Source organism: Strix uralensis, chromosome 16 (genome assembly GCF_047716275.1).
Source record: "Strix uralensis isolate ZFMK-TIS-50842 chromosome 16, bStrUra1, whole genome shotgun sequence".
Classification (NCBI taxonomy): domain Eukaryota; kingdom Metazoa; phylum Chordata; class Aves; order Strigiformes; family Strigidae; genus Strix; species Strix uralensis.
Window position 1 is genome coordinate 15,430,501 of NC_133987.1, and position 27,830 is coordinate 15,458,330.

At 38.6% G+C, this 27,830-nt stretch overlaps 1 protein-coding gene across 3 annotated transcripts in view; it reads right to left on the reverse strand.

The window, feature by feature from the left end:
- Positions 1-27,830, reverse strand: part of PLA2G10 (phospholipase A2 group X) — a 32,185-nt gene that overhangs the window by 2,525 nt on the left and 1,830 nt on the right. Inside the window, exons 2-5 of one of the 3 annotated variants that reach the window (XM_074885458.1) lie at positions 27,498-27,596; positions 13,094-13,433; positions 4,163-4,319; positions 1,308-1,414 (exon numbers count right to left, since the gene is read on the reverse strand). In XM_074885458.1, the coding sequence (XP_074741559.1) occupies positions 1,308-1,414; positions 4,163-4,319; positions 13,094-13,121 (292 nt within the window). In that variant the 5' untranslated portion in view covers positions 13,122-13,433; positions 27,498-27,596. Of the gene's footprint in view, positions 1-1,307; positions 1,415-4,162; positions 4,320-9,812; positions 10,219-13,093; positions 13,434-16,304; positions 16,542-27,497; positions 27,597-27,830 lie in introns of those variants that run through there. The other 2 variants (XM_074885459.1, XM_074885456.1) reach the window with 2 other exon arrangements.

Sequence of the window (27,830 nt, forward strand, 5' to 3'; positions counted from 1 at the left end):
TCTGCATAAAGTAGACACTTGGGCAAAGTAAAGGCTGAATGGAAAGGAGGAAAGGAAATAGTGTCATTCATTTGATTTCGGGTCAGGCAAATTCTAAACTGAGTTATGAAATAAGAAGTTTTTGTGTTTTCTCTGAATGGCCTACTGTGTTGCCTTTATAAACTATGGTAGTCAGAAACTCAGACTCGTAAATAAGTTAATGTAAGGGTCTGCATTTTTGTGGTGCAGATAATAACCAATTCTCAAGCTGCTTTGCATGCTAGGTTGTAGCATAAAATTACATGCAACGTAACTGACCTAGCACCCAATTTAAAACAAATAAACAACAAACCCCCCCCAAAAACCCCAAACAAAAGAAGTCCAAAACCTGACAACAACAAGAAAAAACACTGCAAGTTTTGGGGGCTTGTGAGAAGTTAGAGTTTCGAAAAGTCTTTGAAGTATATTGGAAAATATTTGCTAAAACTTTGGGAGTTGTGAAGAAATCATGTAAAAGAAGTGCTGCTTTTTCCTGTTAAACATCTTTTGTTTGTTTCTTTGAGATCTCTTTGTCTTTCTCTTTTATACTGCAACATGGCACATATATTACATTCATATTTTGGAGCAATCGAACAAAATTTAGCAGGATGTGGTCAGCCACCTATTGCAACGTGTAAATATTTTCAAATTAACATTTTATGGCTGGTATACATGTTACTTCCATAAATAAACATACTCATCAAATATTTTATTACCTCAGTGTTTGAAATCGTGAGTTGTAATTGTGAATTCATTCATAAATTGCAGCCACTAGTCGTGGGCTGTGCAACTGATCAGTGGTAAGTATGCCAGAAACTTGTCCATCATAAACTTATAAATGGTGTGAAATACTTCTGCTAAGTATAATATTTTTAAAAGTAGCAGTTTTCTTGCCTCCTGTTAGTTGTTATTTTCCAGTTGGAGACCTGCAGGGAGTAGCATAACATAGGTTCCTCAACATATGCAAATGCCGAGTAAAAAGAGGGGGGTTTTTGGTAGTGTTTTCTGCAATGGTAATAGAAACACGTAGATCAGAATTTTGTTTGCTTATGTATGTCAGTAGGTGGGGATTAAAAGGAAACTGCATTCATTGGGTTGGCATGTGCTTCCTGGAAGCACAGCTTATCCTGGCAAAAAAAGTCACAAAAGGAAGGATGGTAAAGGAAGAATTTTACAGTTAATTAAGAAAATATCTTTCTATTAAGTCAATGAGACAGTCTGTAGAAGTTTTAAAATCAAAACAAAAACAAAACCTCACCAAAAAAACCCAACTAGAACTGTTGACTCACCACACACAGCAGCATTGTCGTCACATTCCCAGTAATAATTTTCTGTCTTTGGGTGACAACCTGCTTGTTCTGCCTTACCATAGCAGCAGTCATGGTTAAAGCAGCACCTGGGAGTAACAGAAAGGGGCTTGCCTTAATTCGTGCTGTGGTGATTTATGATCACATAATGTGGATGGGTTTTATCAGCATGTTTGTACAGGCTGTGAAATAATAAAACAGTCAACATACGTGAATGTAGAAACAGTTACCTGCTCAGGAATCAAAACAGGGTAATTGTTTAAGAGATCACCTGGAAAAAATTATTACTCTTTTCATGTAATCAATGATGAGGAAAATGTCCGGTACACATTGATCTAGTTGAACTTCCTCATAGATGAAAATACAAGGAATCTTTAAAGCATTCTCTGTTTTAAATACAATAAAATTTTATGTGGATATGCTTCTCTCCTACCCCTTCCAAGAAAAAGATTAAATGCCAGAATAGTCTGTCAGATAATAAATGATGTATTTTCCTGCCAGTTACTGATGCTGTTGTAACAGTTACTAACAGGGAAGAGACAAGAAGATTTGTTAGGCCATAGCGTACTATCAGAAATGTCATCTTTTAGCAAAGTCCTTAGATGGTGGCAGAAAGGCTGAGAGCAGGTGAAATGTTCAGTAATGAATAGGCATGGGTGCTGTTTAATGCCATAATATAAGTAAAACAGTTTGCTCACTATCATGAGAAAAATTTGAAAATTGCCCAAAATGATGATTTCAGAATTGTTCTTGTCATAATTGGGGCAATGAATTCATATAGTTTCTATTACATTGTGTAACTGAACTGTACAGGTAAGCATTCTTTCTGGTGTAGAGTCGTTGCAAGCCCAGAACAGCAAGTAGAGGAGGTAATAATGACCTGAAATTAGATAGCTTGTAAATTTTTGCATTTTTACTTAGGGGAAGAACAGGGTGTATCCGTGAGCTCTTTGCATTCAGACATTCAGTTTCCTCCTGGTAGCCTAAAACCATCATGTTACAGTAGGCACATGATGTTTAGATGGTGTTTAGATTGCCTGAGGAATTTGTATCTGCAATAGAAAAAGTTAATGCTGTGAGCTCTCACTTGCAATTACTTTTTTTTCCCCTATGCTTATTAAATAATTACTTGGTAATTCCACATGAATCGCCATTTAAAGATCATGCGGTATGTAATAGTTAAACAGCACATGCTCCTGAAGTAGCTTACTACATCCATTTCATGCATAGAAATAAAAAAAAGTAAAATTCTAATGAGTCTTTGTAGCAGTACTAAGGTAAATAAACAAGGAAATACAGCTTCTTTTGCCATAGTGCCATCTATCTTCACGTGTTTACAAAAATTTTTAGAATTACTTTAGTCCTCTCTTAAGCATTTTAAATAAAAATAGATGCTTAAGGATTTTGTTTTATCTTATGAAAGCAATATATGATTGTCTCCATGTGAAAGTTTATTTTTGTAAGTGGCAGGCAAAAATCTAAATTGCAATAACTATTATTTGAATAATTCCATTACAGATGATCTTACTTCAGATTAAGTATTTCTGTGTTTTCACTTAACTTGTTTGCGGCATAATTCTGAACGTAAACAGCTCACAATGTAGCTCAAAACTTTTAAGAAATCAAACTTGGTAAGAATGTTTGTGGCTATCAATTGGTGCAATTCTTGATTCTGTTCAAATGTGGTAGAGTAAGTGCACTCACTCTGGCTTGTTCTTAACGTTCTGTAGCTATTAAAACCCAGACCACAAATACCTAAGTGTGTTTTGTGAAGAAACAGCTTCTTGCTACTGTGCGACTTTTACAAATGAAGAAGTGGCCTCCAGTGAAAGACTGGCAAACTGCAGATTCTCCATCATTATCTTTTAAGTATACAGATGACCAGAACTAATCATAGTGCCTTCTTTTTGCCTGTGTTCCCAGTCATTAAAGTAGCAATTACATTCTACAAAGTTGTCTTTAAAATAACAGATTACACATCCAAAAACTTGAAATATGTAGTCAAAGATTCTACAAGTTTTAGGTCTAATCACGACTAGAATCTTTATACACAAAAAAAAAAAAAATCAGAGTTGAGATTTCCATGTATTTTACCCTAGATATGAGTATCAGACATTTGTTTTCCTTTTAATTTACAATATATCTGATAAGTCAGAATTTGAGATGTCCCATATGGTGGGGAAATGTATCATTATAATGATAAACTTGAAAATATAAAACCTTTATTTAACTACTGTGACCAGCAAATCATCTTTCTGTCAGCTAATGTTCAATTATAAATTAAATTGATGGTAGTCAATATGCTGAGATTTAGTACTAAATGCAAAGGTCTGTTTTTAGAATTATTTTGGTAACAATTCATAATTACGTTTATTCAAGTTATTTTTCAACAGGTTGAATTTTGCATAATTTTCTATGTATTATTTTGAATACTAATGGGATGGATGGTAGTAGAATCAAAAGATTTTTCAACTGTGATTATTTTTATTTAAAAAAAAAAAAATTACTTTTATGGATAGCTTGAATGTTTGAGCTTTAAAGCTTCTCCAGGAAGACTTTAGTTCTTCAGCTGTTGGCCAAACAGCAACAGCAAAGAAACTCAACTGTACTGTGAATCCAGTATTAATGCGATGAGAGTTTGAGCTAAAGGCAAGTAGGACTCGTATAGATCTATAGTAACACAATTTTAATGCTTCAGAGTTTCTTAGCAGTCTGAGGTGTGTTTAAATTCAGTTCCCTCACGGATGTTAAATAAGCCTAATTAATATTTTAGTCCTTTTACTCTGTCATCTGCGTACATTCAGCACTTAATTACTCAGATAAATAGTTACTCTTACCAGTCTACTCTGTCCTTGGGCCATCCTCTTCCTCCCAGACCACAGTAGCATCCGTAACGTAGGTAGGCAAAAGGAGATCGTCCTGTAGTACATCTAATGGCTCCGGCTAATTCAATAACTCCTCTTCGATTTCTGAAGTGGGCTTCCCCTTTATAAACTGTGGAAGAAAAACTCTTTATTTTTTATTGAATCAAACATGAAGATATACAATAGTTTGGGTTTTTTTAAAACTTTGACAATGAATGTCAGTACTTGAGAATAATACAGTTTTTCTTTTGACACTTGGAGGCCACGCTGCTTGGCCCAGTCCCTTTTCACCCTGATCTGCGGTGAGCAGAATACTGAACAACGTTCTGAATAGCTGCAGTGGTTTCCTCCCATCAAGGCAGCATACAGGGGCAGACTTGAGTCATTTCCAGTCTTAAAACTGGCAAGGGCTAGCATGTGTTCTGTGGGCTAGGTCCACTAATCTGCTAAAATGAGATGCCCTAAGCGTTGCAGTATTTTCTCCTAACACACAATTTTGCCCATGTTGTTATTTTGTAGAATGAAATGCTTTACATTTGAACAAGTATGTCCTCTATGATGGGGTTCTGGTTTTCCTAATTTTTAGACAAAGAAGCTGAATAATTGGTGGGGGTGGTGGGGTGGGTGTAGAGCAGGGAAATGGGTGGGTGCTTGGAGTCATTTCCAGGGAAATTAGAAGAATTAATTTTTTTCTGTTTCATTTTGTTTGGGTTTTGTTGTTGTTTAAGGGATTGTCACCATTATTTCTCCAGAACAAGACTATATTTAGGAACTTTAACTGTCCTGTGTCAGTACTAGAGCAGTAGGTCCAGGGCAGCAGGCAAATGTTGAGACACCAGATGACTCTTTTTAGGGCTTCATGTCACCCTTCAGATTGAGCTAACGGATCGAAGACCCTTAATGGTAATGGGCAGCATTTCCTTACAGTGCAGGCTCCAAGCTATTTGCAGCAATTTTTAAGAAGCTGGATGAGTAGAAAACAAATTAGTGGAAGGCTGCTGATAAGAGCTGTCTTACTAATTAAGCCAATGATTTGTTTTGGTATGAGGAGAACAGTTTATAAACCTTAACTCCGAGTACTGGATACAGATTGGGAAAGACGTTAAGATTTAATAACTGGTAACAGTTGTGAGAGAGCAGAAAAAATATTTAGACTTTGTCATTGAAGGTTTTGGTATGTATTTTCCTACAGAATAAGTATATGATTATACAGTTTGTATATAATCTTTATAATCATATAATCTATTATAATAGACTAACTAATAGACTAATCTATTATAATAGATCATATGATTAACTGTAATCAGTTAATGGAAGATCTGCTAGAAAAATATTGTTCCCAGCACATTTGAGTAACTTGAAATGTGTGGGATGCTGGTGACCTCCAGCACTTGTAATTTCATGAAACAAAGGGATTTAAACATCTTGTGAAATCACCTCATTAAGAAATAGATTTGATTTGTATGTGAGAATGGTAAAAAAAAGCTTTAGAAAGAATGTTTGTAGCTAATCCTTACTTATGAAAATAGCTAGGCTGCCTAAGAATATTTAGTTCTTTTTTGACTGGCGACTACTCCCAGATCTTGTTCCCTCCTGCTTTGTGGGCACGTGATCCCGGGAGAGGAGAGGATGTTGAAACAAGAGTGCTGAAACTTGCACATGCATCTTTGGCCATTGATTAAAAGCAGTCACATCTTGAGGAGTTAAAAAAGCTTCCTGGGCTATGTAGTCACTTGCAGTTTCATTTTAAAACTGTTCCATTGGCACTAAAACTTCCTTGCTAAGATAGTGAATAGTATCTATTGTGGCATGGCTCCTGTTCCAGGATATTATCTCCTGTTTAGTTGTATAGGTTTTCTGGTAAAAAGATCCTCTCACGTTTTCCCAAGGGGTCTGTAAGGTGCACTGAGTGGACTCCCTGGAACCTGTAGTTCTAGGTGTCAAAATAACCGTCATGCTGTGGAACTGACACATGATCAACTCCCATTCCGTTGCAGCTCTGAATATATGTTTCAGCTCTGGGTAGCAGAAGCATCCGTTTGAGTATAACCAGATTCTTTTCTTTACGATAGCATCGAAAGTGTTATCTTCACTGTCAGTACAGGCTCAGTAAATTCCCAGCTGAAAAAAAAATGCAGCAAGGCTGCAGCATTACAAATGACAACTGTTTATACTCTTAAATGTCTAGTAAGATTTGGCTAGACTCTGTTGTCTGAATGTCTGAAGGAACACGTTAGTGGTTAATGGCAAACCTGGGTTTGCTCTGCATGACGTTAGGATTCTGAAGAAATCCCTTAAGAAAGTGAAGAATTTTTACATTGTGTCTCAGCTTCTGGCAACTGGGGAAGGATGGTGTAGGGGAGCTACAAGACAGGAAGTGGAAACTAAGGATTTCCAAGTCATATTCCTGGTTTCATGGAAGAAATGTTTGCTAGCTTTGGACAAATCCCAGTCCCTTGATTTAAATCCATGTAAAGTGGAAGTGATGAACTGTCTGCTCCCTTGAGGAGCTCAAGTATAAATCTTCAAAACGTGCCATATAATTTAAAGAAAAGGACATGAACTTTTTATCCTTGCAATTTATTTGTGTTACAGCATCTGGACATCCAGGTGTAAACCAATACTGTACTGTAGATACTCTGAATATGACTGAAGGAAAAGTCTGTCCCCAACAGCTTTTTAACCTGACTTTAATAAAAGTGATGAAAGACCATCCTAGAATGCATAGAACTATGCAAACAATAAGAGTATCAGTATGCTGATGTAGTGTATTAGCAACGTAATAAAATTTCCAAAGTATTATTTTATCAGAACTTCTGTGGAATACAGTCAGAGAGTGAAGTGACATTCTGCATATTTCCGAATGTTTCAAGCTTAAGGTATGTCTTTAAAATCTTCTGTGTGATTTTTTTTGTTTTTATGCAGACTTCACATTTATCTTTATGGACAAGTGTATTCCTATAGGTTTGATTATGCATTCCTGAAAGAGTAGGGTCGTTGCTCTATGTCTAGTCTGTTTTTTGTTTTTGTCATGCAGACTGTGTGCAGCTCTATCAAACACAGTATCGTGGGTGGGGAAAAGGGAGGGAACAGACTGTGTTTATTTTAATTTCACTGCTTTATAATGTGTATGAAAAAATCAAAACCACATTGTTTTGATATCTAGAGGTCACAGGAAATAAGTGCAACTAAGTGTTCAAAAAAAAATTTACAGTTAGACAATTGAGTCTAGTCTTATGGCTTTTAATATTTGTGTACTATTTAATTCCAGTGATTATTGCACAATAGGAGTTGGAACTTTGTTACAGTTTCAACTGTGCTCATTCTTGAAAGAAAACTTTAAAGACATATTTGGGAGAAGAAAAAAAAATAAAAGAGATTAGTCCCTCAGCAAACTCAGATTTAAAAAAAACATTTTAAAAAAACATTTTAGAAACGTGACATTTTTGTGAAAGGTCCTATTTCCCATAACATTGTGCTCTTTGCAATGGGCATGACACAAACATAATAATTATTTTTGCAGGTATATAATTATATTTTTATTGAGATGCACAGCTTTGCATAATTATAATATATAACTACATTAATCATTAGCAACTAATACAGTCTATGATGTTTTGTGGGGTTTAAAAGAAATCTTAAGCCATTCTTTCAAAGACTGAGGCTACAGAAACATTTTTTGGTGTTAAGCATGTGTAAGATTTCCTGTAGTGATATTTGCTTTGTACAGTCATAGTGCTCCAGTAATTTAGAACTTGAAACTTGGGAATGCATCTCCAGGATCTTGCCAGAAGTGGAAATGTTTGAACTGTATGCATTATAGAACCTTTTTTAAAATTTTTGCTTGGATTTTTTCCTCTGGTTTCATAAGCCACCAGGAATAGCCTTTTTTGCCTCATCTTGTTGCCCTGACTACTGATGTGCTATCACCTCACACTGTGGTCACGTGTAAATTTTTTTAAAGAATAAATTTGCCTGTTTTGATACTGTGGACTAAGCATTGAGAAACAGGTGAATTGCATTTCCCTTCCTCCTCGCTGCGTAGGGAATGGGTGACTGTGATGCCTGACTCGGAGCTATCGGACCGGAGCCAGGCTCTCTGTAATGATCACTCTAGGCTGGCAGAAGCAGTGAAACAGTCTTTCATTGCTTTCCTTAATGTTCTTGCTGAGGTTTGTGCCGTGCAAAGGATGAAGTCTGGAGGAGGATCAAAATGCAGAAGGAATAATAGGGGCATGCTGAGGTCAGGAAGTAGAACTGGGGCAGTGAGCTTGGTGGGACCTTAACTCGGCCCCATTATGCAAGCACCCTACCTTATGGTCTTTTAACCCTGCCCCCGCCCCTGCTTCATTCTGTGCACAGAACAAAAGAATCAATTGAGGCTCCTGTCCTTAGGATCCCTCTATTTGCAGCATTTGATTTGACGAATTTGCAAGCTGTGTAGGAATGTATAAAAAAATGCAAGAACTACAAAGAGAATCTCTTAAGGCAGCTGAATGCTACTCTGCAAAACTGGATTTTATCCTTGCAGCTGTCAGAAGGGTTCAGCATGAGGTTAATCATGTTAAAACAATACCTATTGATGTTTACTAATAGCACGCTCCCAGCCTGCTGACTATCCTTGGGTTGGAGTACCAAACTACTGCAATACTCTGTGGGAGCCAAGCTTTGAGTAGTTGGAAAGTTCCACATAATATTAAGTAGTCGTAGGTAAAATCGGGTACCAATGTGTCACCAGGGATAGTGGATGCTTTTCTGTGTCAGCCACCTACCTATCTGAAAAAGCGGGATGATAATGTAGTTTCACAGAAGTAAGTACATTCAGATACTATACTGATGAATACCTCAGAAAACCTACGAGGAAATGGACTGTGAATTATGACAACTGGTCTTTAGTACTGCTTAATGAATAGGACATAGGAGACCAAAAAAAATAATTAAATATTTGCCAAGTGAGTAGTTGGCTCTGCTCAGGTACGAGGCAGGGGTCCTTTAATTACATTCTCGCATCATAACTTGTTCATAAAGACTGATTCATTCTTCCAGAACAACCCAGTTCGGGGTTTGTAGGCGATCTCAGTTCTGGCAGTTCCTGGCTTTTGAACTGCTTTGTAACTGAAGTGCTCCGAGACAGCGCTCTCACACCCACGGGAAGAGTGTGGGTAAACGGCCTGGCTTTGTAGAAAGATTATTATTACACATGCAATCTGCAGTCTGAGTTTAAATATCGAACTTTTAAACACACTGACACGTTGCCCCTGAACTTTAAACGTGAGAGCCCAGCGCGGCTCCGCCGTTGCGCGGGGAGGTGGCACCGGGAGGGGCTGCGGGCGCAGCTGCCGCCTGCACCCGCCAGCGGCGGCTCGGGGCGTTCGCGGGGTGCGGCAGTTCCGCCCGAGCGCGGTGGCCGGCCTTCGGCAGCGCCCGTTCCGCGGGGTGAAGGCAGCCCCCGGCGGGGATCACCTCTCCCGGCGCTCCCTCCTCTCCCCGCTCCTCCCGCCTCCCCCCAGACGCCCCCAGCAGCCTCAGCCCGGGGAGGCGCGGCGGGACGGGGCCGCTTCCCCGCCGGCGAGGAGCGGTGCCGCCGGCCGAGCCCCGGAGGGCCCGCGGCCGCTCTACTCACCGGCCGCCAGCAGCAGCAGCAGCAGCGGCGGCAGCAGCGGGGGCAGCGCCGGGCGGCGGGGTCCCATGGGCGGCTCTGCGCGGCTCCCGGCGGCGGGCGGGCGGCGGCGGGCTCCCGGCTGGAGCGCCTGGCTGCGGGAGCGGGGCGGGCGGGTGTGCGCGCGGGCAGCTGCGGGCCGGCTATAAACGGCTGCTCCGGGCCCCGCGCCGGGCCCCCCCAGCTGGGGCTCAGCCCGCGCCCCGCGGTTGCCCGGCCGGCCGAAGGGAGGAGCCGCCACCGGCTGGGGGAGCGCCGCCGCCTGTCACTCGGGCGCTGCGGGCGCGGGGCTCAGGCCGCCGGCCGCTCCCTGAGGAGGGGGCTCCGCTCGCGCCCCCAGGACCTTCCCGCGCCGGGAGCTGCCACTTCTCGTGGCGCCACAGCGCTTCCCGGATAGTTTAAGCTCGATCTGAAGAGTTGAGCCGGCAGCGAGCTGTGTGCTTCGAGCGGGTAATGCCAACCGGAGCCCTACCCCGCGGTACCTCTGCTCGCCATCTGCCCAACTCCATCTCCCGAGCGCTGCTCTTCTTGGAGGACTGAAGACCAAGCAGCCCCTCTGCTGGTTATGGATAGTTGTAGCTTGATCAAAAGAACTTTTTAACCTTCAGTCAACCAAAATAGAGTCTTATACTAAGTATTTTTTGTACATTGTGTAATCTTTGCATATTTTTTTCCATTCCCTTTCCAGCCCTTGTGTTTTGTAAAACCTACAACTAGACGCCATACTGCAATGGCAGTTTCACTGCCCCTCTCCGCGCACAGACCATACCGCTTGCTTTTATGGGATCTTTCTCCTTGTTCATACATTCTAAGTATTTCATCAGACCTTTTATTATTGCACTGAAACCAGTGCATCTCCTGTCAGTTGTTCAAGCAATCAGGACCCCTGAAATTTTGGGTATTGATTTTTTTGTGCATCTGTTTTGTTTTCTTCTTTTTTCTTTTTGGCATTATCATATTCCAGGATGTGACCCCCATTGGATCCCATTGCTACACTGCTAGGTTAAGGAAGGATAGATAAAACCAAAGATTTTTTACAGAATTTACCAAGAACTTGTTCTTGGTGATGTCATCTTACTATTGGAGAGCAGCTGGTAGGGGTTTTTTTGTAGCAAATGGTATCTTCATCAAAGAAATAAAATTTTTTAATATTCATACTGAAGAACAATTCTACTTCTGCATTAAACAGGTCCAATTTCTGTGTTACATCATTCCTCTTCAGTCAGAAGTGGAAAATCACATGTGGTCTTCCAAAATTAAAAAGCATGCACAGACAGATCAGATTTGTTTTTGTTATGCTCTCATTAATCCATGCTTTGTGAAATGTTTGTGTTGGCACTGGCGATAGGGTAGCGTGGGATAAATGTGGAAGCACATCGGTTTAAGGTAGGATATTGATGTGCCTTTGTACACCTGGTGCGCCTTTGTGCAACGACACGCAGACCACCAGAATGGTACGTTAGCCCGGTCAAAACCATGCCCAGTGCTTGTACAAGCAGAAGGGCTCATGGTATGAACTCAACAAACCAGAAGCAATCAGGGTTTCCAGCTCGAGAGCGTGTATTCTGCGAAGGGGTGAAAGCTGCTGAGGTTTGCTGTGTGACCAGGGCTTCCTGCTGATGGATGCCAAGGACCTTCTGATACACCGTGCTCAGAGACGCTGCCAGCGTCTTTCCATCCTGTCTTTTGGGGCTTACGAACATAGTGGACCACAGCTATCACTGTGTTTCCCAACAGAAATGGTCTAGAATACTAGTGAAATAGGATCTGTGGCAACCAGAAATGTTGTCAAGTGATCCTGAGAAGTCTTGATAATGTACAAGTCGTAACAGAAAACCCATCTCTTTGGGATAGATTTTGAAATTTATTTTTTTTTAAAGATTTTGTTGCTACTGCCATCAACTGGGTCAAAGCAATTTTCCTATTAGTCATGGAGTCACATTGCTAATTACTGTTACTCTATTTTCATACTGTCACTTATACTGCATTTGTTTACCGACTCTTCCGGTCAATAAGTCACACCTATTAGAGCGTTTTAATAGTGTTCAACAGCTGTTTGGTGAAACTTCCAGTTGAACAGTATCCCATCCAGCATACCATTGGATATGACAACGAAAACAGTATCCAGGGGAGCAACGTGAATTATATTTCATGTTTGTTCTTCAGGAGACCTGACTGATGCAACGTGTTAGCGCACTTGATGCTGGATTAGTGTGCTTGATATGTTTTTCTCTGAAGGAAGGAAAGTAATCTCAAAGCCACTGAAAAAACAAATGAGACTTAAATGTTCAGACTACAGAAAGGAGACAAAGATGTGAAGTGACCAAAACTGTATGAAGTGAGGAATGCAAGTCAGGAGTTCTATTTCCTACAAGTTGTAGCAAAAGTTCAAAGGAGAACATCTAGTGAAATTGGGGCAGAGGGATATGTTAGATCTGATAGAAGATAATACTTTTATTGGGGGGAGTTAGGCTGTCCAGTTAATTGCCATGGCATATGGCTTAGAAAATATACTAATAACAGATGGGAAGTTAATAGAGATTACAATGATATTTATCTCTTTTTAAAATGAGATTTAAAATTCCCTTTACATTGTTAAAGAAAAACTTATGTGGCAGTGCAGACCTGTTGTATTTGCTTTTTGTACTGTTTCTTTTCTTTCACCTGAATCATTTGGTAACTGGTGTAAGTCATATGTGACCAATAGCATCTTCCTTCTTACTGATGAATTCTTTCTTTTTGTCAACTGGAGCTGTGCAGGGGCAGGAAGAAGCATTTGCTTTTCAAATATACTTTTTCAAACAAGGTTGCACGTGCTCAATTGTTGCTTTAATTGTTTTTACATCTGAGGAATAGATTAATAAAATTGAGACACATAGTTGTACTGAGGAGCATTCTCACAGCATAGCAATATTATGGGCAAACTTGCTAAGTTAGTTGTAGAAGCCGGGTTTCTCAGTGTCCGTCATTCTGTACATGCAAGAAATTGATAGAGTATGCTAATCCAAAATGTTAAAATATTGATGGAAAGTGCTAAAATGGCCTAAAATATGGTTAATGTAAGTGCAAGTTATCCACTTCCTGTGAGCAGTTGAAGGTAGTGATTTTGAGAACAGTATATTTACTGCTGGCTAAACAGCTGCAAAGCTGTATTTGTGTAGTAATAGAAGCTGGTTCCATTAACACTTTTTATTTAGTAACAGCAGTTATTTTCACTGAGAAATGAAAAAGCATTGACCACCTACCTTGGTCAAATTTATATATACTCTGCATTCAGCTGTTCTGAAGATCTGTAGTAATGATGATGAGTATAGAAGTACTAGGGTCTGTAGGTATCTAAGCGAAGTCCTACAAAATTAGGATCCTACTACATTAAGCTACATGACATATTTCCTGCCCCACTGAATTAATGAACTAATAAAGAATGGTGAAAGAAATTGTTTTCCCCTTGTTACAGATGTTTACGGGGGCCAGGTGATTTGCTCAAGGTGTTGTATGATGGCTGTAGCAGAGCTGGGAAACTGCACCTTGGTGTTTGGCATCCCAGCTTAAGTTCCAGATTGGGTTTTTCTGTGGCACTGACTCCTGGAGGAAGACAAGGAAAGAAAAAACATGCCTCACTGTGAAGGTACCAGAATAGTTAGAACTGCAGAGCTGCTTCTCTGCAGTAAGTCAGCTGGCTGTATTTACTCGATTGCTATACTTGGTAAATGTCTCTAAGTTACCCCACATTTTCTTAAAACACTGGATTGGGACACAGGTGTATGTTCCTTCAGATACTGAATGTCCAAGTAGTAAACTATCAACTTTATCATCACTGCCTTCATAAAAAACCACCAGCCTTACTTATTCAAGTATTTGTTTGGAAACATTCAGTGTCTTTGTTCCCATTCTTAGAGGTTTGGCTGGCTTTCTTCTCTTTCAGGTCCTTCCATCTTCTCTTAGTTCCTTTTCACAAGTGATGCTTCCTGTTTACCAGTGTTTTCTTCAGCTCATGTTGTTTGGGAAGTTGAGAGTTATAAAGCATAGTTTGGAGAGGCAAGCTCCATGTGGAAGATGAGAAAACATTCTGCTAAACCGTTTTATAGTACTTTCCAACGTACGTGGTATTATCTCACATCTATGTCCAGCATACAGAACAAAATCCAACTTTATATCAGCCTATAGTGTAACTTGTAATGTCTTTGGTAATAGTAAGCCTATGAGTAGCATAGTATGTTCTGAGAGACTTTTGGGGACCATGTTTGTAGCACTGTCCTTTATATGTCCTTTGGCAGCAGTGTTATTCTGTCCATTCTGCAAAAATACTGTGCTACTGTGTCATTGCCCGTAAGAGACAGTTGTGTGCTGGAAAGGTTGTTATTACATAAATGTTCTTGAAACTGGTTTACAGTTATAATGTATGCAGAGGAGCTAAATTACTCCTACAGTTTTCTTTTTTCATCTGTCTTTTTTTGGTTTTGTTCTGTTCCAGATTCTACCCTCTGCTCCTTAAGTATAACGGCTACTAGCACAGAGTCCATCCTGTGCGTACAATCACCCAGGCAAATAACAAGATTGCAAGTACATTCTTGGAGTACCATGTATATACTGATGCAATTCTGCCCATTTTTATGATATAGAAATATATCATCTGTCTCTGAGCAAAGCCACAGACTAGAAGACTCTGGGGAAGGACTCTATAAATAATTCCTGGCTTGCTTAGCTCTTAAATTTTGACAGTCATCTCTGCCTTCCAGAAGACCTCTTACACACTGTAAGTCAAGCTCTACATTTCAGCATTTGCACCCAAAAAAAAAAAGCCAGGGCCTGCTTCTTGTGGAACCTATGGCTACTCTTTATTTTTATATCTAGAGAAGAAGATACTTAGCAATGTAACTCCTGCATTTTTGTAAAACAAAATCTGAAATCTCTAGCATATCTCTGGAAGGATGTTTGACTTGCTTTCTTTTCTATAGGTTACATCAACGTGGATTCTTGAAATGGCTGATGTAATGACCAGGATGATGGGATAGAGTGACCTCTCAGCAAGTTTGTGGGTGATACCAAATTGGGGGGAGTGGTTGATACATTGAAGGGCAGGGCTGCTACTCAGATGGACCTAGTCAGACTGGAAAAATGAGCTGTTGGGGATCTCATGAAGTTCAGCAAAGGCAAATGCAAAGCCCTGCATCTGGTTTGGCACAACCCCATGCACTAGGACAGGCTGGGAACTAACTGAATGGTGTAGAAAAGGAGCTGGGGGTCGTGGTGCACAAGTTGAATGTAAGTCAACAGTGTGCTCTTGCAGCAAATGTGTCCAGTTGCATACTGGGCTGAGTATAACTGGTAGGTTTGGAGGGAAGTGATTGTTCCCCTCTATTTGACATTTGTGAGACTACATCTGGAGTTCTGTGTGTTGTTTGAAGAAAGGCATTGACATACTAAAGCAAGGCTAGTGAAGGCCACCAAACTGTTCAGGGTCTGCAGCTCATGACATACAAGAAGAAGGTGAGAGAGCTGGATTTGCTCAGGTTTAAAGATGATGATGAGGTGAGGTCAAACTGCTGTCTACCGCTTCCTAATGGAAGGGTGTAGAAAAGATGGAGCCAGATTCTTCCCAGAGGTGAGCAAGAGGCAACAAGCACAAGTGACAACATAGGAAATTCAATACAGAAAACTTATTTTTTTTTACAAAGGATTGTCAAATACTGAAAGAGCTTGCCCAGAGAGGCTATGGAAACTCCATCCTCAGAGACATTTGTAACTCAACTGGACACGGCTCAAAGCAAGCTGCTTTAATGGGACCTGCCTTGAAGAAGTCCTTTACCACCTACGTGATTCTATGATTTTGTGATGTGATAGCAGATAGCTTCAAACTAGCAGTTCCACCCTGCCAGGGAAAGAGACTCCACTACTACTTTTCCCTTTGCCTAAAAGTTTTCATGAAACTATGCCCTGCAGACAGGGAAGGCAATAGGCCTGTTCTGTAATAACAAATTCATTGATAAATATTTTTTCCATGTATCACCAACTAAGCTATGTATATGAACAGGGAAAATCATCTGTACTGAATTCAAAGACAGGTGAGACTTTGTTTGACTACTTTTATTATCTGGACAGCTTTGTCATAAACAGAGCAGTGCCCTTTTCATAAAGAACTACCTTCCTACCATTTTAACTCACTGTTCTGAAATTCCATTTCTATGCCTTTGTCTTTGTTGACCATTTCTGAATCTTCTTACAGTTGTATTTTTACTGAGATGGGGGAGAAGCTGCAGAACTGTAGGCAGTATTCAAGGTGAAGATAGAACATGGATTTATAGAGACTGTGCAGACTACATTCCACTAAGAGGGAAGAGACAGAAATGCACATATTATAACTTTGTGTAACATTTCCTTTTAGTATGTCTACTTGCTCTTTGTTGTCTCTAATTGTTTTAAATTGCTTTAAAATAAAATGCAGGGTTTTCTTACCTGTTTGTTTGTTCACCTCTTGTTGTTTTGTTCTTCACCCTGTCAACGGTGCAACACCCTACTGGTCTGGTCTGCTTGTACTACAGCTTGCTTTCAGGACCCTTCTGTTCATGATGTCTGCTTCCACAGCTGAGAAGAGTTTTATGGTGATTGGACACTTGGCAGAGGATAAAACCCCTAAGTTATGTGTCCTTCAAAGGAAAGGTGAGTAGAACGTAGCCCTTGGCTGTTCCAGGCTAATCAGCACAAGAGCTATCTATATTTAAACAGCTTAAATGCCATTCAGGCTGCTTTGGGAACTGGGAAGTTACTGAATGTATTGTTGTGAGACAAAAAAACCCTGGAAGTACTGAGGGATGGGGAACGTTGGGATTTGCTAGAGAACTTACAAGTAGGAAAGAAGTGAATACCAGAAATCCGGTATCTTAAGACATATGGGATCAAAAAGGGGTTCAATAGTGCTGAAGAACTGAGTATCACTTGTCAAGCAGGCTCTGGATATCTTTCTTTGCTGTTGGATTGTCTCCTATCTTTACTCTTTGCTTTTGGTTAGGATGAGGAGTAATTGAACCAGAGAACTGTCAGCACTAACATCATGACTTGCCCTACCTGAAATAAATCAGATACTTCCAAATTAGCCAAAAGATGTAATAGCCATTTGCTGAGGAGTATGCATAGAATGTAAGTGCACAACATGCAGGTCGATGTTCAGTAAAATGTCTGCTTAGCTGCTACTGCTTAGCCACTAGCTGCTGTTTTGATTTCCAGTGAGAAGTGAGGACTCTCATCTCAAGAGAAGGTGAGAGTTTAAATGCATTCTCAAATCTGGGCTGTCGTGACAAACATATTATTAAGTTTTCTATGTAGGCCTGTTTTCCACTGCATTTGGAAGGCAGCAAATGCATGGGTACTATATAATATAAACAATTTAGAACAATTTATATATCCTGTAATTATAAAGACTTAAGCTTATGCTTCTTTGCAGTATCAATTACTGGCTTAAGAATACTTTTTCCTAAAACTAAGAAAGAGTTTATGATTCTATGGGCTTTATATTTCCTTAGAAGTGATCAGTCATGGACATGGGAAGACATGTTCAGGATACTTATGAGCAGAAGACTTGTAGACTCATTGTCAGAAAAAGCTAAGAAAACGGTTGAGTTTGAAGGTAGCTGCTGAAGTGAAGTCCCGGTACCTTGTAAATATGACAGTGCTCAGGGAAGATGATGATACTTAACTCTTACAGAGTTCACTGAATCTTCAAAGACATAGAGAAATGTTGCATAATTTCCATTGTACAAATTGAAAACTGGGACATCAATGGGCTTGGCAGTCTTAACCCTTGGTTGTTTTTTTGTTTGTTTTAATACAAGATGACCTGATCCAAATACATAAATTGCTTCCTTGCTTTAAAATAAAACAAATTCCTAATGGTGATACTGTATTTACTGAATTCCATAGAGAGCCATCAAGAAAAACTCTTCTCTGCAGGTCCTGTAACTACTAAAGTTCATACCATCCTAACACATAGATGGGCTGCATGCTTTAAAATCAGATGTATGAAGAATCTTGTTCCTATGTATAAAGGAGAAAAAGTTTTAACTGCATATGAGATGCCATCTTAAAATCAATATATCAAATGCCATGAACTACCTCTTTTGTACTAGTAGTGATGGAACCATCATTCTTTTTGCATTTAATATACAGAATAAGGGAGTTTGCCACCCTGTGTATAATCAGCCTTGCTAATTGGCATCAGGATGCACAAGACAGCAAGAAAAAAACAGGAGTAAGGAATCAGTCATAGTAAAGCTTTAAAAAGAATAGTTTTCTCTTCAACTGTTAGAGGTGTGAATCTTGCTCAATGGATTTAAATTCTTTAAAGCACTTATCCTAAAATATATATAGCATCAAGTCATAGATGATCTCAAGAACCAGCAGTCAAACGGTGCCTAGTAACAAAGTAGTTCATTCCTCTGAGGCCTTCTTTGGTAACTTCCTAGTTTCAAATTTAGGTTGTAGCTTTCACTGATTAGCCTTTTAAAGTTTGCAGAAATAACAGACATATTCCCAAATAGCCATTTTACAGTGATCATGAAAATCTTTCAGATGGCAAGTACTAAATATATTTTTACCTTCTTATGGTGTAAAACTTAGCGCATTCTAATTGTCTCAGTTACTTTACCGTATTTTAATTTAAATTATGCTGAATGGTAGAAAATTTGCCTAGCTTTGTTTTGTGACTATGGCATCCCAAAAAATAGGAATAGTATGGTGCTGCATACAAAATTTTATGCCGATCGTATTCAGATTATCTTTAAAAATAAACAGCTTATGCATTTTTACTTCACAGAGCAAAACAGTACTGCATAGATGGAGTATTCTGAATTTTATGTGTGGTCTGCACATAAGATCTTAAAGTTAATGAGATTTGATATTGCTGTGAGAATCCTAACCTTTTAACTTCTTATTTCTGTTTGGAATTCTTTCATGCCACATTAATGTTTTAATATTGCTCTAGTTATTTCCTTTCTCAGACAGAAGAAAAGATAAACCCTTATAAGTTTATGCGCCACGTAATCCCTAGGAAGGATTTGCCAGGAACAGATAATCTTTGCTTGTGTCCAAGTCTTATTTAGAATGGAGGGTCAAGGGGAGGCATACCCAAACTTAATTACATAAGCAATTCTAATTAATCTTTATTCTGTAAAATACTATACTGAATTTTTGTTTAGATTTTGTTCTTTCTGATACCCATCAAAGTAAATATCTGTATAGTATTTATCTAAAAAAACAAAAGTCACTAACATCACTCTTTCAAATGCATGGATGTTCAAGGATAATTGTGTGTTGAGATGCTGCTGAAGGTTCATCTTCTTCACCTCCAATCAAGTAGTATTTTTCATTTATTATTTTTTGTTGGAGTAATAAATGGTTTGCCTATGGATGTGTGCAAATGTGTTTTGCATATGCATGCAACGAAGTAGAATTAAAATGTAAAGCAAAGTAGTTAATTCTCTGTAATGACTTCATCCCTGATCCTAGGAAAGGGAATGCATCTTCCTTTGCACAGAAAGCAAACACTAAATAATATAAGCACCAAACAATCACTTTTTTTTCACATAAAGAAAGAAATATTTTGTACCGTAATACATATATTGCATCCCCCTTCAGTTTTTTGTAATCTGCATAATTAGCTGATTACCCCACAACTGGAAGGACTGGAATTAGGTGGCTCCTTTTATGACCATTGTGACTGCAAGTTGAAGGAAGAGGAGGAGCTGCAGCAGTCCTAATTTTACTTGAAATACTGGACTTAGGAACCTATGTGAGAACACTGAGCAGCACAATCCTTTAGAGAGGGTTCGCCATTGAAACAGGTGTAACTGCTTACTGGTAGGCTGCTTCTTTCAATTTTTTTTGGTCTTTGAATTTTGTTTTTCATCACTTGGTTTTCGCCTCTGCACATCATCTTTTCTTCTTCGGCTTCTTAAGACACTTGTCATTTATTCAAAGAGTTGAAGGTCACATCATCTCATCTGACTTGTATGGCGTAGGCCCTGAAATTTCTTGTACCAGCCCAAGTAATTTCTCTTTGAGCAAGGCATATTTTCTATCCACTTAAAGCATATAATTAAATTTGGAGTCACACAATTTTAGAAGATAAGGAACTTCCTGTTCTGTTAACAGAAGAACGTCTTGTAAGGGGCCTGTGGCTGGAAAAAAGTTGAATCAAGAGTAGGCACCAGAAGTAAAGATCAGACAGCCTAGTTAGGGGAGGGTTTATTTAAAACTGATTGGCTTACAATAAGATGGGACTATACATATTTCAAGTGGGTCATATTTTTATAGTAAAAATAAAATTTAATAAAGACAACCTTTTTTTCTCAGCAAGAAAGAAGTGGGCTATTGATTAAAATATTTGTTAGAGGTAATAATTTGGGAGAGCCTTTGAGAAAAGGAAGAAATGGCAGTAAGTTCAATACTGAAATGTTTCAACTGACAGCCAGAGAAACTTCAGTCTTGAGAAAATATAAATAAAATGTAATCAATATTCACTACAGGTTAGGTTCTGTCCTCAGTTAAACCAGTACATTCCTAGAGTCTCTAAAAGGTAACAAAGAAAAATGTGTAAAACTATCTAATACCTGAGATTCAGCAGTTTACCGAAGAAAGTACATTTTTATGTAAACAAATAATCACTGCAATAGCTGCATAGGTTTAAAAACTGAAAGCTCAATTTTACAGATTTAAATAATGAGACCCAGGATAACTGAAGCTCTGTACAATGTCAGTGGTAAGGTGGAAATATAAACTTGGAAGAGCCTAGCTGCTTGTCTTATTTTCTGTACTTTGAAGTGTGCTAGTGCTGCTTATTCTACCAAGAATAATAATGCTGTAGTTTTAAAGAAAGGCTGACATGCCCAAGTGTATGTACGTAGAAAAACCTCAGAAGGCAGGCAACATTTCCTTTTAAAATAGCTTCTAACAATGACTTAGAATAATTATACATGCTCCAGACTGAGGTTTGGAAGAATGTTAACTCTCCTGTTAATTTAAAACCTTCTTTTGTATACAGCCAATGGGTGGGGTGCCACATTTTAGAGTACAGCATTCAAGTTAAAAACCCAACCATCTGAGGTTTGAGTCTTACAGCATACAAGCTCAAAACTCAAATTTTGTAGAAGCACAAGAGGCTAGAAATACAAAAATGGATTTATAAAACGGATTAAATGAGCATGAAAGAAATGAAAAGTTGATTAGCGCAAAGGTACAAGAAACTGGAGGACTCTGCCTTGTTGTAGCAACTTCTATGTTAATGGCAGTGCAATGCTATTGCCAACTGTTTCCTAAAAACATTCCTCCATTACTTCATGTATCCTCTATCCCGCCTTGTAATACCCATATGGGCTAAGATGGTTGTGAAAGGTCTTGCTGCTCCATCAGTGCCATTATTTCTAATGGCCACTGTAAACTGCCTGCTCATCTGGATTCTCTTCCATACTTCAGAATTAGAACTCTGTGAAATTAAGTGTATTGTGTTAGTCCACTGTCATGGAACTCTTACCACTTCCAAAATTGCATCCGTTTAGAGGAGTAATTTGTATATACCTAGATGCTTACAATACAGCTCACAGCTGCAGTCATGTCAGCACTAAATGAGGCAGCAGTAGCACAAAGCAGTTTACACTTGCTTCCCAGAATTCTTGAGCAATATGTGTACTGGGGAATACCCATTCTTTCAGATAAGAAGAAAATGTGTTAACCTTATTTTTCCAGATATTAATTTCTTAAGAATAATTCCCTGTGGAATCACTAACTTCCAATGACTGTGTTGCTTATATAGCAACTTTAGTGGTAAATCAGTTAAATCCCTGAGATTTTATAATATTAGAGTCATACTGGCTTGAATACCAAGATGCTGGAGAGAGGGATGCAATGTACGATTCTTTAAAGGAAAAACTTTCTGGGGGTGCCTATGGCAGCATTCATAGGATCATAGAATGGGTTGGGTTGGAAGGGACGTTAAAGATCATCTAGTTCCAACCCCCCTGCCACAGGCAGGGACCCTTTCCACTAGACCAGGCTGCTCAAAGCCCCGTCCAAAGTATTCTCATGCTTTTCTGTTCTACTTCTATGATTTCCTTAAAATGTTGATTCTTCTAGTCTGACAAACAACAGTTAAAATACTGTTTAAAAATATTTTGCTTTTGGTAGAATCTCAGTTATGAAGTATTCTGTATTTTTTTTCTAATTTGAAGCAAACAACCTGCTTCTCCATAAAAGAGAAAAGTGAAGGGAAAATGTACAAGTTTCTAATATATAGTTTTCACACATTTTTAAAGTTTCAGTTGCTTAGTGAAATGACTGTTGATGATCACTGATCTATACATTTCCAAAATATTCCTACACCCATTTATAATTCTTAATACACAGCAGCATTACTTATCAGTAATTTCTGCATTAAAAAGAAATTGCTATATTTATTTATCCTTTTTGTATTTTAAAAACAGTTTGTTGCTCAAGAAAAGTCAAGAATTGAAATGAAGGTTGCCTGGAAGGAATAAAAGGTGAATTCCACAAGCAAATTTTATCTGGAAAAGTGTGCGTGTGTGTTTTGGGAAGGTGGGAAGACTCTTCTCTCCCCTGTCCTCTGAAAAAGTTGTATTTTGAATCCTGTATTTCAGTAATGATTGTAAAGAAAACAGAAAAACCTCTCATCGGTTTGATAGTCAGCAATATAAAACCAGAAATAAGCTAGATTGAATGCCAACTTCATTCTCCTCTGTTTTTCTGTCAAAAGCATTTTCTGTGAAAGAACCTAGTCAAGTCTGGCCACTCCTTATTTAAACTTTTATTTAAATTCAGTCAGTTTTTCAATGTATATGTAAAATTGTTAGTTTTGTAACGTGGCTTTTGTTTCACTATGTTTTAGTGAACAGATTATTAAAATGATTTTGTTTTTCAGTATGTTCTCCAACACGAAGTAGAATGATACAAAGCAAAAATTAAACGCTACTGTTAAGGACTTGAAACTCCAATTTCTTGGAATATGTCAGAGATAAACCCGAAGAATTTCTTATACTCAGTCTGCTTGAAAATACTTTGCCATTTTTACTAGTGCTTATAAACCTGAGTTTTGTGTGACTGCTTGACCTTTTGGAATAAGGACGACAGTTGAGATCAGCTGATGAATAACTGCTTGCAGGAAATACTGTTTGCAGGAAATAAGGTATTGGTCTGTGACTGAGCACTCTGGTGGCTGGTTCTCTACATGAAGGGCCTGAGCTTCCTCCATAATATATGGAAAGAGTTAAGAATTCCTAAGAGCCAATATGATGACTGGGGACTTTCTATTTTAGCCACATGGATATGATTAAGCAAGGCAGAGAAGCATAACATTTAGCCATTTTGACCTAAGACTGCAGGGGAGCAGACACAGCGCCAATATGTTAATAGCTTTCAGCATATGAGAGATACAGTTTAGAGGCTTTGAAGATATTTAACCTACTTAGCTCACCTATGAAAAGGAAAATCTGATTGTCAGCTTAAAGAGGCTTGTAAGCAACTACTGCCTCTACTCTTTCTGTTGAAATTGTGAAAAGAATCAAGAGTGTCTCTTATTTAGTGACAGAAAAAGAAACATACACCAGTGACACTCTAGCTTGTGATTAAGATACCTGACTGCAAAAAAGAGAAAATCTGGCTTGATCCCTGCTTGTTTATGCAAAGGTCTCCTGCAAAATTTTCTTTGGGGAGATCATTCCTGCTAAGAGTAATCTAACTGGCAAAGTGTGTGTCTGTGTTAGCATTTGGCTCAGAAGTGAGCCAAATTGATTGTCCCCATGTACTGTGTGCTTTGGTTCATTTTACAGAGTCATCTCAGAGCATGTGACCTGGATTCCTCTGGGGTAAAATGAGACAGGAAGGGGTGCTCCAACCACTACATTCAATCCATGTGTTCAGACCAAAGCTATTCCAAAGTGAAACCCCTGAAATGTGCATTGGTGCTGGGCATTTGACATTCACACAACTTCTGCTCTGCAACTGGGCTTCTTTTGGACTAATCTACTTTCTAAAGCAGACACGAGTATGTGCAGAGACAGCTGAGTCAGCATACACCTTGCTCCTGGGCCTCTCTTGGACAACTCTTATTAACTGTACGCCCTAAAAGTCACACTAATTTAGCTTTTATGTTACTAACAGATTGAAACGTTCTAGATCTTGAGAAAGCTAATAAAAAAAAGTTGGATTTTTGCTATTCTGGTAAGGAACTCTCGCTGTGTAGAGAGGTATTCTCCAGTTCCAGCTGTGTTATTTGCTAAAGCACTGTTCTTTAACTGAGTTGGATTATAAACCACTGTTTTCCCCTCCCCCATCTTTATGGGCAGATTTAAATCTCATACATAACCTGTGATGGAAAAGACATCAATTCATCTTTTCAGTTACACTAGAATGCTCTAGCTCTGCATATCTGTAGTAGTTAACCTCTAAATATAAAGCCAAGCAAATAAGGACAGGACTACTGAGGGGAAAAAATCAAGATATTGAATATAACAAGAGCACATAGCTCTAAAGTACAGCTACAACAAGCATTATACATTGATTAATACACTTCCTGAGATTCATGCTTACAGTGGATGCAGTGACATTCTCTGTCTTCCAAAGGAAGTAATCAGACACACCTTGCATTGTTAAATTAATCAGTGCAGCCATAGTTACAGACAAGAAAATGATAAAATTAAGACCTGATGTAAACAGCTGAAGCTCACGATAATGGGTTAGCTAGTAACAAGTGATGTAAATATTATATTAGCAAATAGGTCAGAAAATAGATGTAATTTTCCTCAGTTTAATCTCCAATGCCTGTTTATAACATACAAATGAGTTAAACAACAGTATAGAGAAAATGGAATAGAATAAAATAATCCAACACGTTAAGTGGGTATAGATTGCTACATTTAAACCTTCTTAACCACGATAAATAATAAGAAAAATATTATTTCTAAAGGGTATTCTTTTGTTCAGGGAAACTGTAAAGACTAACATAATGTTAACAAAACTAAAATTAAAATCTTCTCAGAAAAAAGAGAGTTGACAAATTAATACCTTCATGATGTGCCTTCCTTGAATCCCTAAAGTATCTTGGTATCTATAAGTCAGTATCTCATTTTTCAAGATATATTCTGCACTTTCAGAAAGTGTTCTTAGCTCACTGGACAGGAAGTGAGGTGCTGTGAGAACTGCCCACAGAACTATCTGAACAACTGACTGCTCATTACCCTGGCCAAAATTACCTATAATCAGCTGGAATAGATCATATATCATTAAATCAAGAATTGAGGCAATGTATGTATGATTCCTATTGAAATACAGCCTTTATGTCCAGGCAGATACATTTGTCCGATCATAAGAAATTCTGAAAATGTGTGACTCCCTTAAAAAATGGTAAAGCACCTTAAAAGATTTACAGATCTTAAGGGTATGCAGTGTCAAGGCTCAGTAAGCTGGAAAACTGAACTTAATCTACTGAGAGCTTACAGAGCAGAAGTTTTATTTCCGTCAGCCTCTCAAATTTATTTACTCTTTAGTATTTCTAGTCTGATTAATATAAAATGCCCTACATCTTCCATTTCATTTTCCAGTCACATTTTCAAAGCTCTCTGTGTGGCTCTGCAAACAAATCTTGAATTTTCTAGTACAGCGACAAGTTTTATTTGCATATTTTTACATACTTTGGACAACTAACACTTAGGAAGGATATCTTAGCTAGGCACCTTGATTGTAATGATTAAAAAATTAGCTGCTGCATTTTTGGGGCAGTGTGCTTGAAGAGTGGGTTTGGGTAGTTGCTCTAGAGGCACTGTCAGGTATAGCTTCATATGGTTCCAGCTTTACCACTCTTCCCGTTTAAACGTGTGTGACATCAGGAGACAGTCTAAACTGTAATACCACTGACAGCCTAACAAGCATGTCTCTATTTTTTCCCTTTTTCTTCCCCCTGCCAAAGCAAGGTGGTGCATTTTGATTTGTTTCCAAACATACTGAGAGGTCTGAGTAACTCAGATACCTTACAGAGTAAAGCTAGCTGGAGAAAAACCCCCTAGATCCATCTCTCAACTGCCAATTACAACTCTTACTACTCTTAAGAGAAGGTTAAAAGCAGAGTCTGGGATTCACCCCCCGCCCTTTTTTTTTTTTTTTTTCCTGGCTAACAGAAGATCTCTAACAGGTCATCCTTTTGAAAAATGGTTACTTTTCTGCTCACATCCTCATTAAATCAGTTATCCATAACTTCATCACACTGCAACGTATTTTACTCATGATTATCCTCTGAGGCTATTCAGAGGCCTGAAGCTAATGCTCATGATGGTGGCTGGCATGAATAAATTTCAACTAGCCTCGCTTAACACGTGGCTAAAACATTGCACTGAAATTGCTTGACTTTTCCTAATTCAAGAAGTTCTGTCTAATTTTGAACCTTTCAACCTAAAAGAATTGTTATCTTCCTACTTTTGTGGATTCAGGTCAGACAAACTTGTAGCTTCCCGCCAGGATTCAGCTCCTACAAAGGGTGGGCCTGGCCAGCACCCCAGGAAGCGCAGGAGGGGGACTCATGCCCTCTGCTGGTCTACTGGGTCGGGACTCCACTACTGCGGAAGGCAAAATTCATCTCAGATTTAGTAAAATAATCTAGAAGTTACGGTGAAGCATTACAGAATGACTGTTTACTAGCTTTCAACTTTTGCTACAGATTACAATTGAAACACTGAAACAAACCCAAGATGCTCTCTATTGTAAACTAATAATTTTTATGCAAAGTAGCTGACTGATAGATTCCTACACTAACTCTGATGCAAAACCCCATAGGTGTCTATTTGGCTTAAATAATCTTCAACAATGTTTTAACAAGCAAGAAATCTTAAATTAATTTTAAAAATGCTGAGTAGTTTCCTAAGGGAAAAAAAAAATCTTCATAGCTAACATCAGGCTCCTATCTCAAAAGTTAGTTTAACTTGCCTTGTAGCTGTTCTCCAAATACTCTGCTGCCCCTCCATCACCATCAATTTCTTAGTGATAGCAGAAATCACTTCTCTGCTAGGGCATTACCACTGTATGCAAAAAGTAAATGAACTATAGCTGAGACATCGTTGTTAAGAGTACCAAGTCACAAACACAGCTTTGCAACATGCCATTTGTGTAGGAAGATACTGTTACACTGTTTAGCTCAAGTCTAAGGGTAACTGAATAATAATAATATATAGATGTTTAACAAAGAATAAACAAAAAAATCAAAAAAACAACAACAAAAATTTTATTTCTACAGAGGTAAGTGTTGTCTAGTACAGGATATTCTGTTCTTGCATGGCTTTCAAAAAAAAGTATAGACTGATGTAGTTGCTGTTAAAAAAAAAAGTTAATCTTCTTTTCAAGGCTCAAGCCCATAATTTGACCAGTAACTACTGGAAATGACAATGTACCATTTAATCATCATTTAAAAAGGAAAAGCTTTTTCTGTTTCAGAAAGGTCTTCAGTTAAGGTTTTCAACAGCATGGTATCCACATGACAGAACAGACAAAATACCACAGAGACTGTAACTTGCATACAATACTCAATGTTTTATCATGGAGATATTAAGAAACCATCACTACCAACAAAAAAGCTGAAACAAAACTTAATGTTGGCAATACCTTTCGTGGGAGTCCTCCTTCATACACTGGCCGGCTACAAAAATGTGCAATAGGTCTTCCTATTTTGGTCAGAGCACTGCTCACTCATCTCTGGGTATCCTAAGTGAAAGAGTGGTGTCAAGCAGTAGCAGAAAATAGAACAACAACAGTGTGGACACCCCAGAAAAACCCACCAACTGCAAACTGACTTTTAGAATGGATTACATTAAACTATATTTAATCTATACATGATTATTTAGAGGGCATTATTTTGGTTAAGGGAATTGTTCATAACCTAATTTAGTTCACTTTAATTCTGCAGGTTTCTCAAAGATATAATATGGCTTAACTGTT